We start from the raw sequence: 27,698 nt of genomic DNA, 5'->3' as shown, positions 1-27,698 counted from the left end.
TAAAATAGTTCTAGTATTCATTTTTCCAGTCCACATATTAGCAAATCCATAAGGAGCTACAGTATACAAAAAAAACATGTTCCATTTTAACCCTGATCAAATAAACTGACATTGTGCTCCTTTTGGCATAAAAAATCTTGTTCTTTTCATTCAGATAGTTGTTGATCCATGTTTTGAATTTCTTTGTTTGAACAACCTCTTTTGTAAATCCAGCAAAAACATTTATTCCAATTGCTCACTGGGATTGTAATTTTTAATTCCTTCTTAAGTCTTTTTTTCATTCTCAGATAAGACTTCGTTGTCTATTTGCATCTTCTTCTGGGAACATTTTTCTCAAGAAGACACAACATGGCTAACTATATTGATTTGAAGTCCCAATGCAGTTCTTTAAAAATATCTCTGAATGCCATTATAAATTGTTTTGTCGTTATGTCTCTGTTGTGGCTCTGAGGTTTGAGCCTGCTTTGTTAGAGGATTTGGAATTGCCTTCCTCCCCAGGACTTTCCTCCTCGGCAGGACCTTCCTCCCTGATTGTGCCTCAGGTGTCGGCAGATAATCAGGAGAGCATATCAGAGCCTCTGACTGAGGATCAAGCTGAGGAATGCTGGCTTGATGCGAGGCAACGGCGCAGGCAAAAGTGTAAGTTGCAACATAGAAAGAAAGGACGAATCAGAGACTGAGATGAGGGACTGACACACCCCACAGGGAATAAAAGTGGGTGTGTTCGCTCTGAGAACTTGTTCGGGACAACGTGTTAATTTAGTGAGAGAAGCTTCAAGTATCCTGTGTGCTGGGAGACGGCTTGTGATTTATATTCTTGCTTTATTGTCGGACTTGGCAGACAGCTTGTGTGAGACTGCCAAGAACCTTATCAGCTTAAGGAATTTAACCCTGTAATTTCTGGACTTGCTTGCTTGTCTGTTTTCAGTTGGGAATTTGGACTTCTCACCTCGTTTGCACAGGTGAGACATAACGTCTCCAATATTAAGAGGTTTTCTTTTGTTGCAAAATTCACTTATTCTATAAAATTAATTTCAAAGTTTAATATTCAAAATCCAATATTTCAATATTTTCTGAGCCCCTAATCCGTTTAAAACTTTCTATAGCCAAAATCTTGTCTTGCTTTTTGCTGTTTGTTTTAAATTCTTAAACATTATAAAGATAAATCTTCATTTTCTTATATACAAGATTGAAGTCACTCACTGGTGTTTCTAGCCTTGTCGTTTTGAAGGTGTCTAACTTAAACAATAGGCAATAGCAGAACATAATTAGCAAGGGAAATACGAACTTAATGTACTTTTTAAAGGCATATATTTCTTCGCTCCTGGTTCTTCCATCCTCCACAAATCACAACTTTGTAGTCTACTCATGAGAAACCACTGTATGGAGCACAGCTTGGTGATCTCACATCCTGTCTTTGTCCAAAGAGGTTTGAAGGAGCTAATCTATTTTGTTGGCTGCCTGTTCTTAGCACAAATATCAGCTCTTCTTTTTGCAGAGCCATCTTCAATCCACCATTCTTTTTAGAAAGCCAACTTTGTATGAAATTTTGAAGATACAATTATATTTGTTGTGACTTTAATTCTGCATTTGATATTGTTCAGACTCTGGGAATTATCTAGAGGTCTAACTGGTCCTAATTTATTGGATTAACTTTAATTGGGGGGGGGGGGCTGGGAATGACTACAAAGTACATCAGATTCCCACCTGATCCTTGCTTCTGATGATTAACATCTGATTTTGAGAAGACCAGTGCTTGAGACCAGAAGATCAAAACATTTCTATTTAAGAGGGAGCAGTCCAATCTTTTCAAAGAGAACAGCCATGCTGGGAACATAGTGGAACCTAGCAAAATTTATTAATTATAAATCAGTGGCAAGCCCCCTTTCTTAAGCAAAGTGCTTAATATGGTAGTGGATTTGATTCTCTTCATTTAATTTTGTTTGCCCGCTGGGAAAACTTATTACTGGGGAAAGAAAGAAAGATGCAACACTGACCATTCTACTTGACCTGTTAGTACAGGGATAATCAACTTGAGGCTCTTCAAATCAGTATTACAGTCCTGCGCTATGCCTTTGGTAACTGTTGCAAATTGATGAGATAGGAAATGCTTGAAAACTATGAGAATCTTATATGTTTTAAAGACTAAGGACTTCCATCTACAAAATAAAAGCCATCCTCAAATAAGTTGTATCATTTCCTTGCTTACTCTGCTCCTCCAGGCTTCCCAAAACTGTTAAGCAGAATCTCTTGGCTCCCAAAAGGGAACTGTCAAGTATCAATGGTATACTGGAACCGTAATCTATGCTAGGAAAGTGACTGCCTTATAGTGTGTTGCTTATCCTAATTTACAGGTGGTGCTGCTGGAAATCTTATGGTAGATCTTTGGATGAGGCCTACCAAACTAAAGCTCAATTCAAAAAACATGAAGGCGCTATTAAGTGGTTTCTTGGTGCCAGGTGGGTGACCAGTTAGGGGTGCGTTTAAATCTTGGTAGTAGTTAGGTTTAACAAGTCAGAGCTCTAAACAACTTCTGTAATATGGAGTGTTTTTAAACCATTTTGGGTGAGTTCTAGTTAGGTCTATATTTGGAGAAAATTTCTTGGATGTAATAATCCATGTTCTAAACTGCCATTGTAATTATTGTAATACATCATCCTACCTTGAAAACAGACTCAAGGGGAAATAAATGAGTAAATACAAGGCACAGAAAGAATATTAACTGAAAATCTATTTCCTTGCTATATTTTAAGCTAAAGAGAGAGTAACAAGGTCACAACAACAGACATATTTTTATGTACCTGGACTTGAAAAACTCATAAAATTTAAAAGGTATAAAAATATTTAACATTGTATTTTCCAAACAGCACTGCCTGTCATTAGTTCCATGGAAACTGTTTTTTTTTAATTTGCAAACTAACAAAAATCTAGAGAATAACTCATCCACAGTTAGCATTCCAATTCTAACAATGGAGGAAAGCCATTTCATTTCAGCAAAAGAGCACCGAAATTTCTAATTGATACAATTGAGCAAGTAAACCACTGGATTGATGGAATAGAGAATGGGAGCAGGTGTCCTGATGGAAAGAAATGGAAAGCCAAGAGGAAATATTGATACAGAAAAGGTAGAGGTACTGTTACTATTGAATCACTTTGTAACAATTGTAAATACTCACCCACACCACCAGTTTATTTGCAATGTATTTTATAATACAGTAAGATTGTCAAGAAGTTTCATAGACAAGGCTATCTGTGCAGCCTGAAAGACCAAAACATCCAAAATACAACTGGGTAATTGAAAGAATTAAAATACTGGCTAGTATAGACTTTCTGGCGTGTCCAAACTACTTGTCAATATTTAATAATCTTTAATATGAAACTAATATAGGATTTTCTCATTATTGGCTTATATATTAGCACTTAGTATGTCAGAAGTTTTTCATTCTTTATTGGTTCTTTATCCTAAAATAGATCAAGAATCATCATTTTCTTAGCCTAAGTATATTTTAAATTTGAATAGCAAATCCATCAGGTTAGCATCTTCTGCAACCTCAAGGAAGTATCCCAAAGTAATGGTACAAGAATGGGAAACATGTAGCCAATTAACAGGTTCTGACTAAAGTAGCAATCATTTAGTCAATTATTAGATTTTGAGTAAATGTGTAAATGAGCACATTTTAATTTTTATGTTATGGGTTAATCTATGGACCTGTCATTTAGTGTATTTTATCAGCCCATTTCCCAATTTTTTGGACTTAAAAGAATGAAAATAATAATATATAATATGGAGTTCAATTAGCATACTAGAGTCCCATCTACACATTTTTGTTGTAATAGTTCAGTGTAATCCCACTGAGATACGAGGAAAGTTTCTCTGCTTGTGGAAACACTGATGTGTTCTCAAATAAAATTTTATATCCCATCAAACACAAGAATATCTAACTCAAGCAGATGTACAACAATTTGAAGTAACTGTAAGCCACATAACAAATGTTGTTTGCAAACAGAAAACACCTGTCAAGAGAGCAAACTCTAAAAACAGATCATTCTGAATTTGAATAGTAGCATTTATTATAAAAATGTTTTCAAGACAGGCATAAAAATGGGCAATTCTTTTTTAGGTGGCAATGCCAGTAAAATGTGAGGCATGGAATATAAAATGACTATTATTTCAATACCTCCAGTTATATTGGACTACAGCTACCAGAATTCCATGCCAGCACAGCCAAAGGCATCCAGTTTTGACAAAATAAGACTCCAGAATTAAGAAAATCACTGTTGTATGGTAGTTGTTTCAGTTCATTTGCAAAATAAGTTTTTCTCTTTTGCACAGTGCTGTTTAATTCCTACCTGTCCTGCTCCTAAGCAGTCATGCATTCCTAGTGGCCAGACCCTAAGCCGTAGACTTATCAGCTATGCTTCTTTTTTCCTAAATGGAAGTAGTTTACACTTCCCCATTGAGTTCTCCCTATTAAAATGTCATAAAAGCTTTGTTATTATTGGAGTTTATTAGGATTGTGTGCTATGGAATTGGCAAAAAGACTTCAGAAGCTGCATGGTTTCCATGAGTTGCGCATGTTGAATACCCAAAATTATTACATGAAAGAATCATCAGTTTGGCAGGAAATTAAAGAGTGTATGGTCCAATCATCCGCCCAGTGCAAATCTTCAAATGAAGAATGTTAACTACATTCAGATGATGGTCCTCTAATCTCTATTTCCATTGCAGAATCTCCAAAGTCAGATTAATTAATCTACTGTTAAGCAATTTTTAGAAATTTCTTTTATACTTACCTGTATTCTGCTTTCCAACAATTTCCATGCCTTGTTTATGGAGGAAAGGGAAAACAATTTCCTGTGTCAGCCATTTGGAAATTTAGTAGCATTTTTCCCTTTGATTTTCTGCACCCAAGGCTTAAACATTCAACTGTTCCTCATATCTTGAAATATCCCAGATAAACAAGAAGTAAAATCTCTTGATTCATCTGCTTTAATGTTTTCCATGATTTCTTTGTACTGCTGGAAACTCTGTCCATAAAGACTGGGGTAGATCAACTAGCAAGAATCCCCCAATTTAGTAAGAGTTAAATCAGCCACCCAAATGCTTACAGTTGACATCAAAACAAGTCAGCATTATTGCATACTTGAAAAACTTAAACATCAGTTAAGCCATTGATGACTATTATACAGGGAAATGTTTTTCAAGGGAAAATTATTGCTGGATTCCGTTTATCAAAGTCTTCAGCAACTATTCAGAAAAGCCCCTCTTACATAATACAAATAGAGTATTATGTAAAAGGGGCTTTTCCAAATAGTCACTGAAGTCTATTTATATTACATACCATATTTTCCATTTCTGTGTAAAATGTGCTCTGTCCCATTAGGTGGGTTATTTGAGGGAGAAGTAGGATACACTGCCACGTTATAAAGTTTTAGCTGTCACCCCACCGCAATCAGGGTATGTGCTTTCCTAGTGATAATAAACTGGGGAGGATCAGCAAGCTTTCCTCAATATTCCCTACTCCAAACTTATGTTCATATTATGGTAAACCTATATCACCAAATCCAGAATGAAGAAAGCTAAACAGATGGATAGAGAAAGACAGGAGGGATAGAAAAAATAGTGTTAACAGCAACAGCAGAGTATTCAGTAAAAGTAGATAAGGCAGAAACAATCTCTGTACTGCTAAAATGTTGGCTCCTGTAACTGATAACTGAAACCAGCGCCTCATGGGGCAATTTTATTTTTGAACCAAGGTATTTCAAATGTGCCAATTTATAGAAGGCACCCAAAATCTGAGACCCACGATTCCCCTGGAGTTGAAATTTGGCAAATTTGATAAAACATTTTATGTTATAACGATCATGAAGCAATTTATGACACAATATGTCATAAAACATCCTGTGTTGATGTTTGACTGTGCTATACAGTTCAGCATGAGCTACTTTCAAGGCAGATACACCTCTGACTGTATCCCAGATTTTCCAGTGAAGACAGTACATTAGAAGTTTTGTTATTGTTGAAGGCAATGAGGAATCTGTTAAGGAAATATCTCTGAAAGGAATGACCCATGGGGGCATAGGTTGTCTAGTTCCATTTAAAAATCAATGGTGACAAGACAGCTGTGGCTGATAACTTCCCTCCTGCCAAATAAAAACCAATATCTTTATTTCCTAAAGAAAAAAAATGCACATGATTAGTAAATCTAATTGGGCAGTTCTTGTTCATCACATCTATCCCATTATCATATGATATTATTCTTCTATTATCTTATAAAACAAGGGATGAGATTTGCTTTTACATTAAATATCAACACAAATGAGAAAGCAAACTTCAGTCATTGTTCCAGCCAGAGTGGAAAAAACATTGGCTGGAAATATATGTATGTATGTATGTATGTATGTATGTACGTACGTACGTACGTACATACTCACATACACACACACATATATATGGAGAAAGGAAGCTATTTTTGCCACAACTTTCCAGCCAATGTTTTTATATATATGTTAAAAACTATTCTAAAACTACGAGTTCCAGGTAAAACTGTGGAAAAAAGAGACAGACATCCCGATCTCTGGAACTAAAAATTTATATTGTTCACTAAGCTTTCGTTAGCCTCTGCTAATGTTGTGGTTAGCCGGCAGCAGGTGCGGACGGCTGAGAAGAGCGAGGACTCAGATGAGGGACCAGGACCATTAGGGAGTGGACTGCTGCCTTCAGAGATTGTGGGGGCTGGCAGGAGTGATGAGGTTCCCAAAGAGCCTGTGCCAAGTGCACGTGCATGCAGGATTGCTCGGAGGAAAGAGCAGCTGCAACAGCATGGGCGACTCGGACTGCAAGGTAATGGCCCCTCCTTCAAGAAGATAAAAGCCAGTTGTGAATGAACATACTTTGCAGAAGGCAAAGGCATTTGAAACTCCAGCCTCATGGACATTCCAGTATCCTGAATTTGTATTTGAACATTTTTGTCTTGCAAATTATTTCTTGTCTGTTATCTTTTGGCAAGTCTCGCACAGTTTGGCAAGGCTTGTGCTTATCACAGCTAATTATTTTGTAAAAGCATTACAAGGTTTTTGTTCCTTTTGAATTGTGTTTGATTTGTTGAAAAAGGGTGTGGGTCAGAACAGCTAACATCATCAGAGTATAAAATAACCATGAAGGAGATATGTGCCTTTATATAACATTAACCAATGGCCGTTGTGTGCATGACTTTGACAGCATTCTCTCTAGTTCCTTCCCTCATCTCAATGGACTTCCGTCTTAAAGGCCCCTTTGGTTTGTCCACTAGATTCATTTGTTGCTTTGCTTGTGAGGGGAAGCAGCCTCTGCTCTTCTTGCAGGATCTTTCTTGGTGCCTCAGTGCTTGGTAGGCTGGTAGCAGTTCAATGTGTCTATTAATGGAGTTGTTGGAAAACCAGGCTTCCTTCAGTAAGCGTCCCCCTTTGGTTGCATCACAGGCAACAACTTTGGCCTGTTGAAAATTAAATATGTGATTGTGTTCCTTCATATGTGTCCAGATCTGGGAGCGCTGCTGTTTGCGCCAGACAGCCAATTCATGTTTGTGTACTCTGGTCTGTTGTCGCTTGGCCGTTTCTCCTACATAGTTGGTTGCAGTTACTGCAGTTGATATGGTAAACCACCGAAGATGCCTGTTCTTTGGGTAATGTTTCTTTTGGCGCATTACTCTCATTCTCAACATTTGATCTGGTTTGTGCGCCTCATGTGGCAAGAGAATGTGTGCAGCAGTTTCAGATACCCCTGTATATATGGGAGCACCCTCCACATAGATGTTTCACTAGCACCTTCAATAGGTTGTCAGGCTCTGGGGGTAATACATCTTTGGATAAAGTCCATAGAACAACCATTGAGCTTACAGACTTGATAGAGGTATGCCTGCTCTTTGGCTTTGGCTGTCAGTGTGCTACAATGGGTATCTATTCTATTGAACAGCGCCCAAATACAACTGATTTTGTGTGCGGTGGGATGATTACTTTCATTGTACAAAATGTGGCTTGTGCTTGTGATTTTTTGATGTACACCTGTGTCAAGACTCCTGTCTGGGTTACGGCTGACTAATACATCCAAGAAGGCCAGTGTATTATTGGCCTCTTCCATCGTGAATTGAATGTCTGGGTATATGGAATTGAGGATTTTCATGAATCTGGTCTTATCTTGCTGTTTAATAATGACAAACGTGTCGTCGACATAACTTGCCCAAAACTTGGGCTTGTATATTTTCATTGTTTCATATTCTAATTTCTGGAGGACTGCCTCTGCGATCACTCCCGAGATCGGAGATCCCATAGGTGTACCTTTTATCTGTTTGTACATATGGTGGTTAAATGTAAAATAAGTTCTAAGGCTGAAATTCAACAGGAGGAGGAGATCGTTTGTGCTAGGGGATTTGGGGTTCCATGACACTTTCTCCAATAATAGTTCTTTTATAGTTATGATCGCTAACACCTTGGGGATGGACCTAAACAGTGATACAACATCAAATGACACCATTGTTTCCTCCTCCCCAACCTCCACTCCCTCCGTTGTAGAAAGTCGGTAGAAGACTTTACGCTGGTAGTGGTGCCTTTGATCAGATGTTGTAGCTGTCCATATAAACATTTGGCTAAACCAAATGTAGGAATGCCACAAAGGGAGACAATGGGGCGCAGGATCTTTTTGGTAATCCATAGAATCGTGCTATGGCTGAGTCTTTTAGTCGAATCATTTTTAGATCCTCTTCATCCACTTTTCCCTGTCTGTTGAGTTTATCAGCTATCTTGTTAATTTGGTTCTTGAAAGATGTCATGGGATCCTTATCCAGGAGTCGATAGGTATTCCTGTCATTAAGGAGGTCATAGACCTTATTATAATCCGTTCTGTCCATGACTACTGTTGCCCTGCCCTTATCAGCTGGCAGTATAATGATGGAATTGTCTTTTCTCAATTCCTGGAGGGCCAACGTTTCAGATTTTGATAAAGTGACGCTCTGCTTACGGCTGGTAAGGAATCCTATCAGTTGTTGTCTGATGGAAGTTTTCACCTCTTCAATACCTCTAGTCAAGAAATCATTGACTCGAGGGCTGCAGCAAAATCAACCGGTTTGGTATCAGTTAAATTTAAATTGGCATCATGTTGTAGAACCCAGACCTGTGTGTCAGTGAGTACTTTAGAGGATAGGTTGTTCACCAATGTTTTTTCATCTGGCGGGCCCTCAAGGACCGCAGTGTCTCTGTTTTTCGTCTGAGTATGATGGTTTTTTGCAGGCATGTCTCTCGTACCACTTGGGATATTGTACAATCAAGAGCCTTAAAGTGGGTGTCTGTTAATGTCACCCGACATTGTGCTTGGCATTGTTTGGTTCTTACCATTTGTGCCCTGATTTGTCTGTGGCAGTCATTGATCATTGCGTATAACATTCTGGACTGAAACTGGCGAACCGCTGCATGGCTCTCTGGTGTATCTACCATACGGGTCTTTTCTGCAGTGATTTTGGTGGTAAGCCATTTCGAATGCAGTTATGAAGGAAGGCTAGCTTCTCATGATTAGTTGCCTTTCGTTGGGCATTAATCACATATTTAATTTTCAAGAGGCTGAAGTTGTTGCCCGTGATGCAACCAAAGGGGGACGCTTACTGAAGGAAGCCTGGTTTTCCAACAACTCCATAAATAGACACACTGAACTGCTACCAGCCTACCAAGCATTGAGGCACCAAGAAAGATCCTGCAAGAGCAGAGACTGCTTCCCCTCACAAGCAACGCAACAAATGAATCTAGTGGACAAACCAAAGGGGCCTTTAAGACGGAAGTCCATTGAGATGAGGGAAGGAACTAGAGAGAATGCTGTCAAAGTCATGCGCACAACAGCCATTGGTTAATGTTGTATAAAATCACATATCTCCTTAATGGTTGTTTTACATTATGATGTTAGCAGAGGCTAACAAAAGCTTAGTGAACAATATAAATTTTAGTTCCAGAGATTTGGATGTCTGTCTCTTTTTTCACATATATATGTATGTATGGTATGTATGTATATGTAAATATATGTAAATATATATGTGTATATATATATATATATATATGTGTGTGTGTGTGTGTATATATGGTATTCAGCTTTGTTGGGGTATTTTCCCACGTCATTATAGTTGTGCTTTTAAAGTTGTAGCAACGTTTCGGCAGAATCTCATCTGCCACCATCAATACAGTATGTGTATATGTGTATATACATATATGTTTTCTGAGGTTCTCACGGGTATTTGTATGTGGATCTTTGGTTATTGGGTTTTCTCCCGCGTAAGATTGGAAGTATCTAGGCAACGTTTGAAGTCTCATTCATCATCTTCAGGCTTCTGTCTTCAGCTCTGTGCTTCTCAGAGTGATGTGAGCTTGCAGCTGCTTCTTCCTTTTAACTGCTGGTGGGACACACCCCCACCCAATCAGAACACAGCCAAGCCCCCACCCAATCAAGTCACACCCCCACCAGCAGTTAAAAGGAAGAAGCAGCTGCAAGCTCACATCACTCTGAGAAGCACAGAGCTGAAGACAGAAGCCTGAAGATGATGAATGAGACTTCATCGAAACGCTTGCTAGATACTTCCAATCTTACGCGGGAGAAAACCCGAATAACCAAAGATCCATATATTTTATCCCATTTATAAGCAAATTAGACAGCCACACAAACAAAGCATATTTCTTTATCTTTTCTAGTTTGGGCCATGTTGGGGGAAAAAAATTGGGACATGCTTCATTTTCTATTGAATTGTTATTAAGCAGTGTGATTTACAATTGACACATGATACACAGGGATCATAAATGGAAATCATAAGAATATGACCATGTACATAAAATAGTATATTAATATAAAGACCCCAATAGCATAGATAACCATCCAGACAGGGAAATGCAAGGTTAGTCAGTAAAGTAACTTCAAGCTGCATGATATGATTTATTTCAAAATTCAGACAGAAACCCTGAGTAACCAGCTACACAATCAGTTAAATTAAAAAAGGAAAAGAGCAACAAAGACTTTTTTGGTTGCACAGCATCATGGAGGTGCTGGATTGTGCTGTTTGGCAGAGTTTAAAACAAACAAACAAACAAACAAACAGAAACCCTCTCCCCTTTCTCCATCTAGAAAATCGGGATATCTTCACCATTGAAAAAAGCATTTTCTTGCAGGCTCATTACACGTTTAAAAGCTAGATACAATCTGGCATAGATTTCAAGAGTCCACAGGATTTGAAGATTTAGAAAAAGTATATATAATTCCAACCAGTCGGATGGAGTTGTCTTCAATCACATGATGTTGAAAAGGGAAAGAGGGAAGAGATGAGTCAGAGTTGTTCAAAACCATCTTGAGTAACGGCCACCTGGTGTGGATGATAAGGAGCGGGAAGTTCAAGCTTGTGCACACGAGAACTCACAAATCATGTAAAAAGTGTGTGTCTGTACAGAGGGGCCCTTTTTAAAAAAACAAAACAAGAACATCTCCACTGGAGTGATCTTGATGAGAGAAGCAGTGAAAGCACACTTTCAGCTGTTATCAGGTTTGAGTTGCTGAGTTATCAACTGGTCTAAGGCATGGCCATTTGCAGGTAGAGGTTTTTCGCAGGAAGATTATTGCATGTTCATCTTACCTACATCTACATAGATTCCTTTTTAACTGTAGACTCTCTGTTCATTTAAGAGCAACACATCACAACAACAACAAAAGATATCCATGAGGAGAACAAGAGCTAATCTTTCTGAAGGCACTTGGCCCTGATGGACTTCTTGGTGGAGTGACACTTTCCTGGGCCCCTGGAAATACCAGGGGAGTTTGTGCAGAGTCACGACTTGGGGTGGTGGAGAATTACCCTGTATTCCCATATCACAGAGTGGTAGATGGGAGCTTCTTAACCCGCCTCTGTGCCAAAAAAGAGGCTTCGATAGGCTTCAGTTGGGGACTTGGCTTTGAGTTGTTCAGTGCAGAGTATGTGGCAGCCATGGCACCCTGGAAGAGAGATGAGCCACAGGAGTTTGCTTAAGAGACAGGCATGTATAAGATGCATAGCCACCAGGGTTGACATCACTACAAAAAACTGATTATTTGCTGATCTCTTTAAGCCCTCAAAGCACTAAACTATTCACTATCCCATCTGGCCATGCTGTTTGGAGACATAGCATTTTCATTCCAACCTAGGAGAAATTTCCTGACAGAGCAATTAATCACTGGAACGATTTGCCTCCAGAAGTTGTGAATGCTCCAACACCAGAAGAGATTGACAACCATTTGTCTGAAATGGTAGGGTTTCTTGCTTGAGCCAGTGGGGTGGGGGGTTGGACTAGAAGAACTCCAAGGTCCAACTCTTGTTATTCTGTTATTAATTCATTTACACATTCTCCGGTTTGGGGATTTAATATATCACTCCAAAGTGTGCTCCCAACTTCAAGGGCTCACCTCAACGACCAATGATGATAGGGACAACTGATAGACTTGCCTTTCCTAGTTCCAAGGCTCTTATTAAAAAGGTTATCTTTATCTGTTTCATTATCCATGGAAATCTCGTTGCCCAAGATGAACAATTTTACTAGCGCTAAGCCTCAACTGAGACGGAGCAATTTAACCCTGCTTAAGGGAACAAATCAAGGTCTTGAAAGAAAGCAACGATCACTTATGTGTTTGTTTCTTCAGGCAAATACTGGTAAAAACAAGAATGGAGACAGAATGTTTGTAGACCTCCATGGAACAATGAAGTCCACTTCTCTGGGAGTCACAATTAACTGCAGTTTCCCTGGTGAATGAATTTGGGGTAGAAGAACCATTTACTGTATGAAACAGCCTTAAAAGAAATGTAATGGCTAGAGTTCCTGAAAGGAGTGCAGCCTTTTTATTTTAATGATTTCAAGCTAATATTAACTCTAGCAACTGCCTGGACAAGTCACTGCAGTTTTCTTGACAAGGTTTTCCAAAGAGATTTGCCACTGCTTCCTGCCTATGGCTGCGTGTTTGACTGGTACAAGGCCAACCAGCTGGCTTTGTTCCTAAGGCAGGTCTAGCCCTGAAAACTTTAACTAGTACATCAAACAGGCTCTCTGCACCTTCCATTTACAGACTAGAATTCCTTCTCTCTCTCTCTGACTGGTGTTTTTCCTGCTAGAAGCTGCAGATTTTGCCAATTGGGAAATGTTTCCCCTAGCAAAAGCTGTATGTGGAAGTTTTAACCTAAACAATCTGAAGCAGCTTAGAATATCCGAAGAATGATTTCCTAAGGGTTTCCATCAGGTACATGCACATACATAGGATGGGGAGAGAGCTAGACTTGCTATTCCTATCCTGATGAGTTTAGTGCTTTAATTATTTTTTAAAGTACTATCAAGTAGGGTGTAGGAACACAGAAGTGCCAATTTCAAAGGACTTCTTCAGCCAGACTACTATTGTCTGCTTTGGCAGCACTTGTTTTTTCCCCCCCTGCTTTTCAAACATGAGATGCCACAAATAGAACATGGATTTCCCACATGTAATCTGAGTTGTGCCAGCCTCTCTCTCCCATGTTCCTCTTTTTCCTCACTGACCCAAAGATACTAAGAGAAAACTAGGGCTGTATGACAGAATATGGCAGGAAGTACCAGTATGCAAATCTTTTCATACCTTTACAAGCTGTACATCCTGATGACTTAATTGGCTCTGAGGCAACTTGTCCTTCTGGGTTATCCACGGGTGTTGGAGTACCTGTATGGCAGTCAAACGCTGATGCGGATCAACATGGAGCATCTTGGATACTAAATCCTGCAGTAAGTATTCAGAAAACATAGCGGCTGAATATCATTTTTCCCCTTGCCAGTTTCTTGGCTACAATGAAGGAGACAGTGCTGCTTCTTGGTTAATTTGAAATTTACTTCCAGGTGTGTCACATATCTGGGAACAACAATGCCTAGTTAGCCAAGACTAAATTCGTAAATTAAATCAGAGGAGTTGGCTTTAGACACAATGAAATTCCAGAGCTATTACAGCTATTAATTGCTGGTCAGCTCAGAGTTAACGGACTGATGATTCTCCCTGCTTCTGAATCAAGGAAGACCTGCAAAAATAGTGTTTTACTATGCACTCCTTTTTATTTTGCATCTTCCACCTTCACCACAAGGGGATGGAAAAAGGAGAAAAAGAATAAATATGCCTCCATCCCACAAATCTGACCACAGTGATGCTCACTCCAGTTGGACCACAATAATAATTTTGATTTTCTTTTTTTCATTTGCCAAAAAAAGAAAGAAAGAAGATCAGCCCAGGCAAACTTTGGAGCAGCTGTTAGGCCTTTAGAAAGAATTCCTAAAGAAATGACCAGCTCATTTGCTTTCATGTACTGGCAAATCGGGGAGCTGAATCAATTGTTCTAGGTCTAGGAGGAATAGCTTCAGTCCATATTATCTCAATGGAGCCAATGGTTTTCTGTCTCAAAAAGAAAGTGAGTGACTATATGAATTTGGGGGTAAACAACACAGCTACATAAAATGATACATAGTGTGTAAAAAGTAGGCCAGAAGATTTAAAAAAAAAACCTTTGCCCTCTCCCAAACTTAGATTCATTCAATGATACTGAATTATGAGAGAATTAAGACAGATAAACAACTTATTTTGTTATGGCAGAGCATAATTTAACTTATGGGATTGGTTACCACAAGAGTAAGTAAAGGCTGCTAAATTGGGCAATTTTAGCATTCCTGGATGATGAGGTTATGAAAAACTCATAACCATGACCCCAAACTCAGAATTCATAACTTAACCATATCAGAATTACTCTCCAGAATCAATGCTCCTCATGAGGAACATGGACAGGAAGGTGTGAGGGCTCTCCTAGAAGCACCTGGTCAGCCACTGGACGAAATGAAAGTGGACTAGATAAGCCCTAGCGCCAAGCCAAGGGACTCTCGGGTTTTATGACTCAAGCTGGCAACTGCTTTATCACTGCCTGAGCTTAAGACGCTAAACCTTACTTTGGCTGCATCAGAAACAGTGTTCCAATTTCCTCCTTTGAGGGAAAACCTTCCACCGCCTATCCGAACAAGGATCTCTTCAGGGGTATCACTGGGCCCATTTGCAAACGGAGTATACCTGAAAAAGGCACAAGGGGCAGGGAGAATGACAATAACCACATATTTAAATACATGCAATACCATAATGTCAGATGGAAGAGATGAAGACAACATCTAAACCCAGGGGTGTCAAACTCAATTTCATTGAGGACTGCAACAGGATTGTGTTTGACCTCGAAGGGGTGGGGGTGGCTGGGGGTGGGGGTGGCCATAGTGACCGTGACACGGGGGCCAAGTGCTAATGCAGAAACTTCCCTAAGACCCTCACTCACTCTCATCATAATCTTCCTCCCCCCCCCCTGCACCCTGTTTTCACTGGCAGAAGACTACAGGAGGCCATTGTGACCAAAAGCGGGGCATGGGGGCTCCACGTGCAGCCCCCTTGTGCTGCGCTTTTGCTGGCAAAGGGCTGCAGGAGCCCCCCCCCAGCTCCCTTTTTTCCTGGAAGTGGCACTGCAGGCCAGTCCTTTGTTGTTTCCCTGTGGGCCGGATCTGGCCTGTGGGCCTTGAGTTTGACACCCCTGATCTAAAGCATGGGGTGAGAGTACACATGAGTAGAGAAGACAGGGAGGGGCCTGCAGAGGAATGAGATTTGTCGCCCCCATCTCAACAGCATCCAATTTGCAGAAAACCCATTCAACTCCTGGTAGAGATTTAAGTACACATTATTTTCACTGTAAGGTTTGGTTATTTTTAAAATAACAAAGATCCACTACTTCGGCTCAGCAGAAGCCGGGATTCTCAGGAGACAAACGGAGACAGACTTTGAACTGAGAGATTTCATAATTCATTATAATTATGAGCGTGTAATAAGTCACAGTGCCCTATTATGGAGCGGAATCATACGGTCTGGTCTGTTAATGATTGGTTGGGAATGGAAGATTTGCTGTGGGGCAAAGAATTGGCTGGCCTGACCTTCAGGTTTGTTTCCGTTCTCCAGTATAACAGCAATTGCTAATAAATGCCTGTAGCGGCTTGGAAATGTACAAGCATTTCCTAATTTTTAAGCAATGTTATAATGAGCCTGCTAGATTTTATTGATAGCTAATTTATGGAAAATCTTGCCCAAAGAGCATAGAGGGGCTTCAAATGCCTACCCTAAGCAGAACAAAAAAAAATAAAATTCTTAATTGGGATAGGGTGATTACAATTCCAACTAAATCAATTTTTTACTCACTGATGGGAGAGAAAGGCTTAACATGTTGAGTAAACTCAATTTTGTATAAGTTAGTCCCCATAACGAGTTAAGCCAACCCTCCCAACTATTAATGTGTCTTGTGACTCATGATTGCTACCTACAAGTGATGTGAACCCAGAAATTCTGAAATACTCAACAAAACAAACTGAAAAGAAACCATGGTTAATAATAGCGAAGTTGCCAATAACAGGGCAAAATACAGAATACCAGGATTGGAAGGGATCTTGGAGATCTTCATGACCAACTTCCTGTCAAGCAAGAAACTCCAACCCTTTCTGGACAGATTGCTATCCAATCTCTTCTTAAAAACCTCTAGGTATGGAGAACCCACAGCTTCTGAAGACAAGCCGTTCCACTGATTCTTTCTGTGAGGAAATTTCTCCTTAGATCTAGGTTGAATCTCTCTTTGATTCATTTCCAACCACTACTTCTTGTCTTGCCCTCAGGTGCTTTGGAGAATAAGTTGCCCCCCTTTTCTTTGTGACAGCCTCTCAAACCAGAAGCCTTCTATCATGTCACCAGTTAAGAATGCAGCCAAAGAGGAGACAGATTCTAATGTCTTGCTCAAACAGAAGATTCACCAAGCAATCTCAAGTTAGTCATCATACCTATTACTTGTGTTCATACACTCTTTCCTAAGCACGAGTTGCAGCATTCACATTGTGCATAAGACCGTGACACATAATGAAGAAACCATAATGGCTAGGTTCACAAAAAAGATTAAACCAAAACTAAGCCACATGATGGCTTAATTCAATTGAATTGTCTCGCCCTATCCTGTCTCACAGAACTGTGAGATAAAAAGGAGAGGCAGAGGATCACCTATCTCTCCAAGCATTTTTTGGAAGGAGAGTGGGTGGAATGAAAATTTAATAAAGAAATACAGTCACAATTTTTGTTCTCCCAGCAACCCCAATACATCCATCTTACCCTGCTAGCATTGTGTAGAGAAGAATTCCTAAGCTCCAAATATCACAGGCCTCATCGTAGCCTTGGCGTTTTAAAACCTAAATTAGAACAAGAAAACATGGAGGCATAATTATCAACTGAAAGAAGAATGGGAGAAAACATTGACGAAAAGGGAAAACAGGGAAGCTGATGGTGCTCTCTGCTGATTTTCTTGACTCTGAAAAATGGAGAAGAAATAAAAGAGGCATGGGTGACATCTCCAGCAATTATAAAAATGCAGAAAAACCATGAAGTAGCTCAGTTTTGAGTTTCTCCTCTCTTATTGCTCCTGAACATCCTGTTAAGATGATCAGTACTTGTTGGTCTTCTTTACCTTTTCTTACCCTCTTTCCATTTCCTGTTTATGTCGTTTAAGAAAAAGTCAATTCCACTAATTTACAGCCATTGGCTGTGCTATTAACCAAAGATGTTTCAAATACTGTGTAGTTACAAAAAAAGCAACTGGTCTAATTAGCCATCTTATCTATGAATAGTTTCTAAGCAGGGAAGACAACAGTCTCTATACGCAACCTTCCCTATGGTGGATCTTCCAGAACAGGGATCCCCAATCTCCAGACCGCAGCCCACTACCCGCCTTTGAGCCACTCAGGTTGCAGAAATAGCAGGCAAGCTCGTGCACGCTCAATTGTGTCAGTGGTGTACCCACCGCTCACACAAATAGAGCTGCGTGCACACACTTGCCTGCTTCCATGGAACCATTCCCTCTCTCACCCACCCCGCCGGGCCACAAAACCAGAAAGGTTGGGGAACTCTGTTCCCGATGAATTCAGCTTGCAACACCAAAGATTCCTGTTTTTTTCCTAGGACAAAATGGGAGATGCTTCACTCCATACAAAAAAGACCCTCCTTGCGACTGCAGAACATCCTGTTCATGCCTCCTAACATTACATCTCCCCTTTCAACATTCTCCTATCAACTCTTCTCAGGAGATAGGGACTACATCCCCTAAGTACAGAATGATCATGGTGTAATCCTCCCAAACAATCTGGAAGGAGCCTGCTTGATGGGGGCCAAGACTACTTCAAGAGTCCGCCAGGCCTTTCAGATAAAACAAAGGTAGCATTTGGAATTCCAGGTATATTCTGGCTTTCTTACCTAGATGACACCATGAAAGCGCAAGAAAGGAAGCCATGAGAATTTGGGATAGTTACAAAAATTCAGATGCAGTTAGAAACAATGAGAGGAGAAAAGATCCAGTTTCTACGTTGGCCTTTATCCCCAACCCAAACATGCTAATATGATGATCTGGGGAAAATCCGCAGGAGGAACATAACTCAGGGCTTTCAGCTAAGAGCAAAAGTAGGCTTTATTTTCAGTTTGGGGACAGACAGCAAGTGTTCAAACAACGTTTGCGCTTGATTCCATTGTAGCACATTATCCTACAAATATTTGTAGGCACAAAGCATATCAATCAGGTCTTTAATTTAGCTCAGCTGGGTGGAGAGAGTGATTAGAGAGACCTTCCTAAAATGAATAATAGAACAAGTATGTTTTCCTTGAGAATTTGACCCCAACAAACTTAGGTTTATGAACTGCTTACCTCTGGAGCAACAAAGTTGGCAGTATAGCAAGGAGTCATGAGGAGCCCATTGTCTGCCCTCAGTTGCTTGGCAAACCCAAAGTCACAAATACGAATACATTCAGGGTTGCTGGACTCATCTACGTAGAGGATGTTGCTAGGTTTCAAGTCTCTATGGACCACCTGCAAAGCAAAAGTGGAAATTGCAGGTCATGAGCTTGCGACTGCTTCCTTCCAATTTACAGATGTTCCAGATGTTAAGCTTCATTCTGATCCTACAACTGCAGTGTATTTCTGTTCTGCTTTTGGGTTACAGAGCCCCTAATAAGGATGACAAAAAAGTTAGCAGAAAACATAGAAAAAAAGATGCAATAAAACAGAAGTCACAATACATTGATAGAAAAGGATTGCTAAAATAATGATGTAATGGAGACTACAATCAACCTGAGGCTGAACCCGCAGATTTTCACCATAAAGACGTTCTAGAGATTTGCTACCACCAGAGAAAAATAACCCCTGGGCCTGGTTTGTATATAATTGTTTGTATATAATTGTCAAATCTCATGTGACAATTGAACTTATAGCCAAGACAAAGCAGAAGCCATTGTTTTACTTTAATTCGGGCAAGTATGTGACTGCCTTCAAATTCAATACAGCATCACCAGTCGGGTACTAACGCCTGCAAAAGACTTGATGTCTATCCCTCCTGATGAATCTCCTCTGACGTTTACCTTGTACTTCTTCCACACTCTGATGATACTTTTCTTCATTCTAATTTTAAAAAAAGAACCCCGACTCTATTGGATTTACCCTGACTTTTCCTAGTTTTGACATTGGTTTTTGCTTCAACACAGGTGATTTTTATTTGCAGAACAAATCAAAATATGCAATGCACATAAAAGTTTTGACATGCATAAAAAACAACCATTTTGATGTTATGACCATATACCATGACACAAAGGGTAGGGCAGCCCAGGGAAGCGGGGGGGGATCCTTGCCAGCATCTTCTACTCACCCCTTGGGAGTGAAGATATTCCACGGTCTTGCAGATCGTGTGCAGGACGGAGCTTGCTTCTCTTTCTGAAAAACACTTCTGCTTGAGAATCCTGTCTAGCAGCTCCCCACCTCTCATTAGTTCAGTCACCAGGTAAACATGTTTGCCATCATCGTATACCTGCCAAATGGATATTTCTGAGCAGGTCTGAGAAAAATGATTTAACTTGTTTCCCCAAACCGTCTCCCAGCTTCATATACTCTACATACAACTTGAGGCCCGGAAATTGCACAGGATGCAGTTCTGCACAGGGATAAAGATTTCTAAAATACAGAAACAGCATCTTGACAACCATGGAATTGTTGTGTATGATGTCTGAGCTCTGAAGCAGGGGCTTGTGTGTGTGTCTCTCTCTCTAGCAATATTATGCTGAATCAGAATTGACATGCATGCCAGCAGAAATCTGGTGGATTACAGCTTTTTAGGGCACCAAATACATAGGGTCAACTCTTTCACTGTAACCTCTGCTTGTTTTTTCTTGTATTTTACTTCAACAAACACCCTCTGTAAAAAGGAGAGCCTGCTCTGGCACCAGGAAGGAATTCAGAACTGCCTCTCAATACAGCCTCAAAATGTCTGTGTCTTTTACAAATCCTGCAAGGCCATCATAACCAGGGGTGGGATTCAAATTTTTTAACCACCGGTTCTGTGGGCGTGGCTTAGTTTGTGGGTGTGGCTTGGTGGTCATGTTATTGGCTGGGCGTGGCCAACTCAATATCACTCGCCTGGCCTTTCATGACTGTGGGGATGCTGCAACAGTCATAAGTGTGAAAAATGGTCATAAGTCACTTTTTTCAGTGCCACTGTAACTTTGAATGGTCACTCCACACAAGCAAAGTACCAGCAAAGGAGGAAAAAAACTCCAGAGAAGTTCCTGAGACAGGAAGTCTAATCCTGCCAATAATGTAATAAGGGTTAATGGAGAGGCAGTTTCTGTAAGCAACACCAGAATGTTTCCTTCCTGCCTTCCTTACAGGATTAGGCCAGTAATTTCTTCTAACAACCGATTCTCCAAATTGCTTAGAATGTTAACAACCGGTTCTAGCGAATAGGTGCGAACTGGTAGAATCCCACCCCTGATCATAACTGTGAGCAGATCTAATCTGGGAGTGAGAAAGAGAGCAAAGGGATGTTTGTCTACAAGGGTTGCACTTTTCACCAATGAACTATAGGTAATTCACCTAACAACCACACTTGAAATTAGAATCTTGGTCATTGAGTGAAGCAGTTACTAAGTGAGACATCATGTGATTGCTTTGCTGAATGACTGCAATCTTAGTACTCCTGGTTGTTCGTTAAGAAATCTCATGGGTCATTAAATAGATGGGAGTCTCAGGTAAGGAGCATGGGATGCCTTAAGAGGATGCCTGAGGTGTCCAGTGTAGGCCATGCACAAGTGTTTCTCCATTCAGGAATTGAAAATCCTCCCTGCTGAAATCCAAGTAGAATTTTTCAGACCCTGAGTGGAAAGAAACTCATATATGGCCTATGCCAGGCTTCCCCTACCCCAAGGCACCCCACACTCCTTACCTTACTACGATGCCTCCCTGCTCTGGAATTGTAAATCCTCTGTGACTGGAAAATCCTGCGTGGATTTTGGGATATATATATATTTTTAGAAGAGGGAGTCCTCGTGGCAGGCAATTTCCCTGCCAGCTTCCCCACTGGTTTCCTGGGGAAGCCAGCAGGGAAGATACAAATGGTGATCCCATGATCACAGGGTGCTTGGCAGTTCACCGTAAGTGCAAACCAGCTGCCAAGCATTCAGATCGCAATCATGTAACTGGAGGGGCACTGCAACGGTCATAACTTCAGGCCTGGGACACAAGTGCTTTATTCAGCACTGTTGTAATTTTGAACAATTGCTGAACAAACAGTTGTTAAGCGAGGACTGCCTGCACAAATATTCTGATCTACTGTCCTGCCCGAGTCATGAATGAACAACTGCTTTTCCCTCACAAGCATAGTCTGTTGATAAGCTCTATTTTGCTATGACACTCACGTCCTTCAGTGTGATGATGTTTGGATGCTGTCCGTACCGTAGGAGTATCTCAATTTCCTCGGAGGGATCTCGCTTACTCTTGTCAATAATCTGCAAGAAGTATATGCTGTCTTACAACAACTTACTACTACTTACTACTTGGTGGGGGACAGATTATATTTAAAAGTTGAAAACATGACATATTTAATTGCAATCTCTCTAATAATCCTGCAAGGTTTTATTACTTAATTATTCACTGTACCTCTAGCCTATCCAATAGTCTTGAGTCATGTACAAAGCAATTAAAACATGCTATAAAATAAATATTAAACAAAAAAAAGGCTTAATTTATAAAATTAAGCAGCATAAATCATCATCATCAATATAAAAATCACCATCCATAAAAATAACAACAAATGCTGAATAAAAGAATAAAGTTCTAAGAATCTCTACAATATACATTTTTAAATAACCTTTTTTTAATATGGGTAGGACAGTCTGATGTGTGATGCAAGAGTGTAAAACATCGTTTACACAACTACACACACACATTATGACCTACAATCCCACCCAAGGTGCCTGTACGGTCAGCAAATGGCAGTGGTGAGATGTGAAATCAGGGGCTTTTCTGCTCATTCAACCCCAGCGTTACATCGATTCACACCCGAGATTGGCAAATACAGTTTGAACACCCAAATTCAGTGATACGAGAGGCTAAGACTTCCTTGCGTAAAAAACCCCACTTTGCTCTCCTGCATTAATATCCACAAGGAAGCATCTCTTTAAAATGAAGAGTGGGATTTTAAAGGATTTCACCTTTCTCGGGCTTGAAGAAAGAGGAAACTCTGACCTTGACTGCGTATTCTGTGCTGGTTGCCTTGTGAATACACCGCTTGCATACCGAATAAGAGCCCACACCGATGGCTTCTTTAACCAAGTAACCATCATTAAACTGGAGATTCTTCCCATGCAGTTGCTACAAGGAAAGGCAATAAGGAAAAATCAAGTTTGCTAGACTACACACACAGTCTCTGTTTTGCTGAAGCTGAACCAAGGTGGAGAAATTCAGGTAAGGTTGTATATATAGGTAGTCCTTAAGTTACAACCGTTCATTCAGTGACTGTTCTGTGTTACAAAAGCACTGAAGAAGTTACTTATAATAGTCCTCACACTTAAACGGTTGCAGCATCCCAACAATCATGCAATCAGAATTTGGTTGCTTGGCAATAGATATGATTGCAATGTCCTGGGGGGAAATCACATGATCACTATTTGCAACCTTCCCAGCTTTCTGCCAGCAGGCAAAGTCAATGGGGGAAGTTGGATGCACTTAACAACCAACTGATTCACTTAACAACTGCAGGGATTTGCTTAGCTGTGAGGAAAAGATCATAAAATTGGGTGTGACTCACTTAACAACTGCCTTGTTTTAACAATAGAGATCCTGGCCCCGATTGTAGTTATAAGTCAAGGACTACCTGGGTGCTATTTTCATATATATAATTGTTGCAGAATTAGTTCCTAATTAAAATTCCCCTCCTCACTAATCTAAATTGGCACTAAACACCATAGCACAAATAGCAGTTCTGGAGCAGGTTAGATTCAACAAATGCAAAAAATGTGTTGACATTCACATATTTCATAGAATACATACAAATCATCTTTGACAGAAACATAAATTGGCAACAATATCTTTATGTATGTATGCACAATGTTTTGCTAAGTTAAGAGACAGCTTTGATATGGCTTTTAAATTACATACAAATTTTTGCTTGATTTGGGAACAACCCCTCCCCTTACAGGTTTTGAATTTTTTTTTTCAAGAATTCTCCAGTCTTTTCTTACCTGAACTACAGAATGCAAGGGCATGGGTGGCGATTTAGCTTTCTCATCCTCTATCAGTCCAGTGGCCACAAAGCTGAATCCTCGGAAGAGCTGATGGGCTCCTGCACTAGGTGGAATTCCAGGTGAATCTAGAACAAAATGGAAAAAAGACTAGAACTCAACTCATCGGAACAGTAGTATGTCAGGAACTGACCACTGGCTATTCCTTCCCCAAACATCCAAGATAGAGGTAGGACAAGAGCTGACTGGGGAATTCTGGGAGTTGAAGTCTACATATTTTAAAAGTTGCCAAGTTTGAAAAATACTGCACTAGCCAGTTCTAATATTTAAACACAAAGAGCAGGATGAGGAATCCAGTGGAGTTGGACCAACTCTTTTCCCTCTGACCACTGCTGGCTTGGAGGTGAGAGTCCAACACCTGGAGAGTCCTATGTTATCCATAACTGCTGTTTCTACAATTCCATTAACTAGAGGAACATAAAAGGCTCATCTGAGATGTACAGAAAGGAAAAAATCTTATAGAGTCCCAATGCATCTTTTTGTATTTATTTTGTGCGAGACCACTTTTCAGAGACAAAATACCTTTTCTCTGTATTGGGAGAGGGTACAGAACCCGATATATGCAACAAAAGCCATGAGAAAAGGTCAAAGAAATGTGCAAAAGAACAGGCAAGGATCGAGTTCTTATGGGTATGAATGAAATGATTTCAAAATGGAGGCAAAGGCTATTTCTGTGTCCTATGAACAGATGTCCATAGGTGTCCATACACACAACACACACACACACACACACACACACACACACACACACACACACACACACAAAGAGAGAGAGAGAGTCTTGTCTTCAGATTATTAAAAGCCGAACACCAACCTTTGGGTGTGCGGGAGGTAAATTCTTTGTCAAAATAAAAGGTATCATCCGGCCGGCCCACAGCAGGTTTGAACGGTGGCTTGATTTCTCGACGGAAAAGTTTCTGGAGGATGAAAAATCATACAGAAATAAGATGATTAGGCTCAGGGTATAGATGCACCAAGAGAGCCAAAGATGCAAAGAAAAAAATCAGTCATAGGCTTCGTTTTTTATGGAAATGGTGAGCAAGTATTTGAGCAGTACCAGTTTGGCCATCAGGAAGACACTAAGCTGGGTTCCAATTGGTCAGCTATCTGCAAAAGTTTGGAAACCAAAGGAGTTCATGTGTCTTGGGGAGGGGCTCAGATCTATAGTTCCAGGACACAAGCCAGCATACCCAGAATGGCTTCTATCGTGGTTTACTCCATAAACAAGCCAAATCTATATACAGGTAGTTGTGATAACCTGTAGTCTCTCAAAATAACCCAAAACCCAAAACATATATTAAAGTCCGATAAAGCCTTCAACTTAACTTCACTGTTTTATTAGGCACAGTTTAAAGTCAGAAAAGTAAATAATGAGGCAAACAGAAAACCAAAACAAACCGCATTGATGAAAGTTCTGAAGCAAGCCGAGATAACTAATCATAAACTCCAGAAAAATAACCGAGAAAAGTCCATGGGAAGAACGCCAGCAAAGATAAACCTCTTTCAAGGTAAACACTAACTGACTCCAGCAATTCTAACTACGCAGTTGCAAACTTATATACATAGCTCCCACCTGCAAGCCACGAGGAGGATCATGGTAATCTCCTCTTGAGTAGACCTCGCTTTTCCCTGATCCTCTCCTCCCTGCGTGACCTAGGATGGATAGGGGATGGGCCTGGATCCTCCTCTGACTGCTCAGCCAGCCTCTGCCCTTCCCCAGCCTCCTCCACCACCTCTGGAGCCGCACTCCCACTCCCTGTTGGCTGTTCCTCCTCTTCCTCAGAGTCAGACTCCACCAGGGGCATGGCAGTAGTCCTCAACCTAGAACCGTTTGTTTGGTCACCATTCAAAGCTACAATGGCACTGACTTATGACTGTTCCTCGCATTTCAGATTGTAGCAACACCCACATGGTCACATGATCAAAATTTGGCCTTGACAACCACTGTGTATTTACAACGATTGCAGTGTCCCAGGATCGTGTGGTCACCATTTGCGACTTTCCCAGCTGAGGTCTGACAAGCAAACTCGATGGGTTTGCTGAACAGCCACATTATTCACTTAACAACTGCAGCGATTTGTTTTAACTGCAGCACAAAAGGTTGTAAAATCGGGTGTGACAGACTTTGCGATGACCTTGCTTAGCAACACAAATTCTGATGCCAATGATGGTTGTAAGTTGAGGACTACCCGTATTGTCCTGTCTCTGAAACCAGAATTTTAAGATCATACCAAATGAAACAGGAAGCAGACCAAAACAATTCTATACTCACATTCCAGTCAATGGTAGAGTAGAAAGAGTGACGTTTGATTTCTTCAACACCATCTGGGCCAGATCCTGCAAAGTACGGTGCACTCTTTTTGACAAGTTCTACACACAGTGTAGAGTTTATGCATACAGTAAAAAACAAGGGCGGGCAACCATGGCAACTTTACGACCTGTGGACTTCAACTCTCAGAATTCTTGTTGGCTCAGGAATTCTGGGAGTTGGTCCACGGGTCGTAAAGTTGCCATAGTTGTCCACCCCTCATAAAGAATATGCCTGTCCACCCCAGCAGCAGAATCCTATTTGTTTGGGTGCTGGGAATCAATATTTTGAATGCTTTTAGTTTTGACAAGTTTTGATAGTATCGTGCTATGCAGAAAACCTGCTGAAAGACCTACTGGGGTCCATCTGACTCCCTTGCGTCATGGATGGGGGCGATGCGAGGATGCAAAACTAGCACAAAGGTCTTACCTAACCTGTTGATTGGGTTCCTCTTGAAAAGGGCTCGCAGAAGACTTTGAGCTTCACAGCTTAGAAATTGGGGCATGCCCAGCTTTGCTCTAAACAAAAAGATATATATATATATCTTTTTACCAGATGAACACAATACAGAAGCCTGATGATGGCAGATGAGATTCTGCCGAAACATTGCTACAACTTTAAAAGCACAACTACAATGACGTGGGAAAATACCCGAACAAAGCTGAATACCATACGTATATATTTAGGTATATATGTGCAGAAGTAGACATGAGACAGCAAAGGGGGGAAAACGCTGCAGTACCGTCATTTTTCAACTTCCCAGTGACCTCTCTTGCTCAGAGGACCAAAGCAGTCACTTGGCACAAACTAGCCGAGAGGCTCCAAATGATATCCCTCACAGGCCTGGCTTTTAAGGAATGCAAAGCAGGCAGGGGTGAGATTCTACTAGTTTGAACCTGATCGGCTGAATTCCTCGTTCCCATGTTCAGCTTGCTCCGACTGGTTCACTGCTCGCCCCGCTCTTTCCTGTGCTTTATGCCTTTGTTTACAGCACAGCTGATTCACGTGGTGCCTCAGCCATTTTCTTCACAGAAGCTGCAGTTGAAGGTAAGTATGGGTTTGCCTTTTTAAAATGTGGAGCGCGCATTTGGCGCGAATGCACACAATCGCCAAACCGGTGGTTATACGGGTGGAATACCACCCCTGAAAGCAGGGGTTCCTATTTGTAGCCCCTGGAACAAATTCATCTCTGAATCAAGTGATGGTTTCCACCCGTTTCAGAACTGGGCAAATTTTGGGGCCCACCATGAATTGTGAAAGCCTGTTTTTGATATTTGCACACATGCGCACACACACAAATCTATCCTGAAGTGGGGAGTTGATATAGAGCAGAGGTCTCCAACCTTGGCAACTTTAAGACTTGTGGATTTTAACTCCCAGAGTTGAAGCACAAGGGTTAAAGTTGCCAAGGTTGGAGATCCCTGACACAGAGGAAGAAGTAGAAGAACCTGTGAGTTAAAAGAGGGATCAGCCTCCAATCTCTATGTCGCTACAAATGAGCTAAGTCCAACCTTCTTTGAATTCTGTTTATCCTTACCAAACTCCTAGCACTAACCATGAGTTGAGAATATTCCTGAGCAGAGCAATAAATCAATTGATTTGGACCTTCATGTGTGGACCTGGTCTTTCACATCTTTTACCTATTCATCTAATGGCTTCCTTGGCCAGGTGCATCCAGTTATAAAACAGATATCT

General features: G+C 40.7%; 1 protein-coding gene across 7 annotated transcripts in view; it reads right to left on the bottom strand.

The window, feature by feature from the left end:
- Nucleotides 1-10,932: 10,932 nt before the first annotated feature.
- RPS6KA1 (ribosomal protein S6 kinase A1) overlaps nucleotides 10,933-27,698 on the bottom strand; it is a 102,194-nt gene continuing 85,428 nt past the window's right edge. For all 7 annotated transcript variants that reach the window (XM_026676053.2, XM_087970649.1, XM_026676056.2 and 4 more), the window contains 12 exons: nucleotides 26,433-26,521; nucleotides 25,968-26,032; nucleotides 24,510-24,612; nucleotides 23,636-23,763; nucleotides 22,641-22,766; nucleotides 21,812-21,901; nucleotides 19,771-19,929; nucleotides 18,777-18,938; nucleotides 17,198-17,274; nucleotides 14,971-15,088; nucleotides 13,628-13,765; nucleotides 10,933-11,989 (listed from right to left, as the gene is read on the bottom strand). In XM_026676053.2, the coding sequence (XP_026531838.1) occupies nucleotides 11,867-11,989; nucleotides 13,628-13,765; nucleotides 14,971-15,088; nucleotides 17,198-17,274; nucleotides 18,777-18,938; nucleotides 19,771-19,929; nucleotides 21,812-21,901; nucleotides 22,641-22,766; nucleotides 23,636-23,763; nucleotides 24,510-24,612; nucleotides 25,968-26,032; nucleotides 26,433-26,521 (1,378 nt within the window). In that variant the 3' untranslated portion in view covers nucleotides 10,933-11,866. The remainder of the gene's footprint in view (nucleotides 11,990-13,627; nucleotides 13,766-14,970; nucleotides 15,089-17,197; nucleotides 17,275-18,776; nucleotides 18,939-19,770; nucleotides 19,930-21,811; nucleotides 21,902-22,640; nucleotides 22,767-23,635; nucleotides 23,764-24,509; nucleotides 24,613-25,967; nucleotides 26,033-26,432; nucleotides 26,522-27,698) is intronic.

This window comes from Notechis scutatus, chromosome 8 (assembly GCF_049901735.1).
Source record: "Notechis scutatus isolate UNSWTSFEM ecotype Mainland chromosome 8, rNotScu1.2, whole genome shotgun sequence".
In the NCBI taxonomy this organism is placed as follows: domain Eukaryota; kingdom Metazoa; phylum Chordata; class Lepidosauria; order Squamata; family Elapidae; genus Notechis; species Notechis scutatus.
Note: the sequence above shows the minus strand (reverse complement) of the source record. Positions and strands in the feature narration are given on the sequence as shown.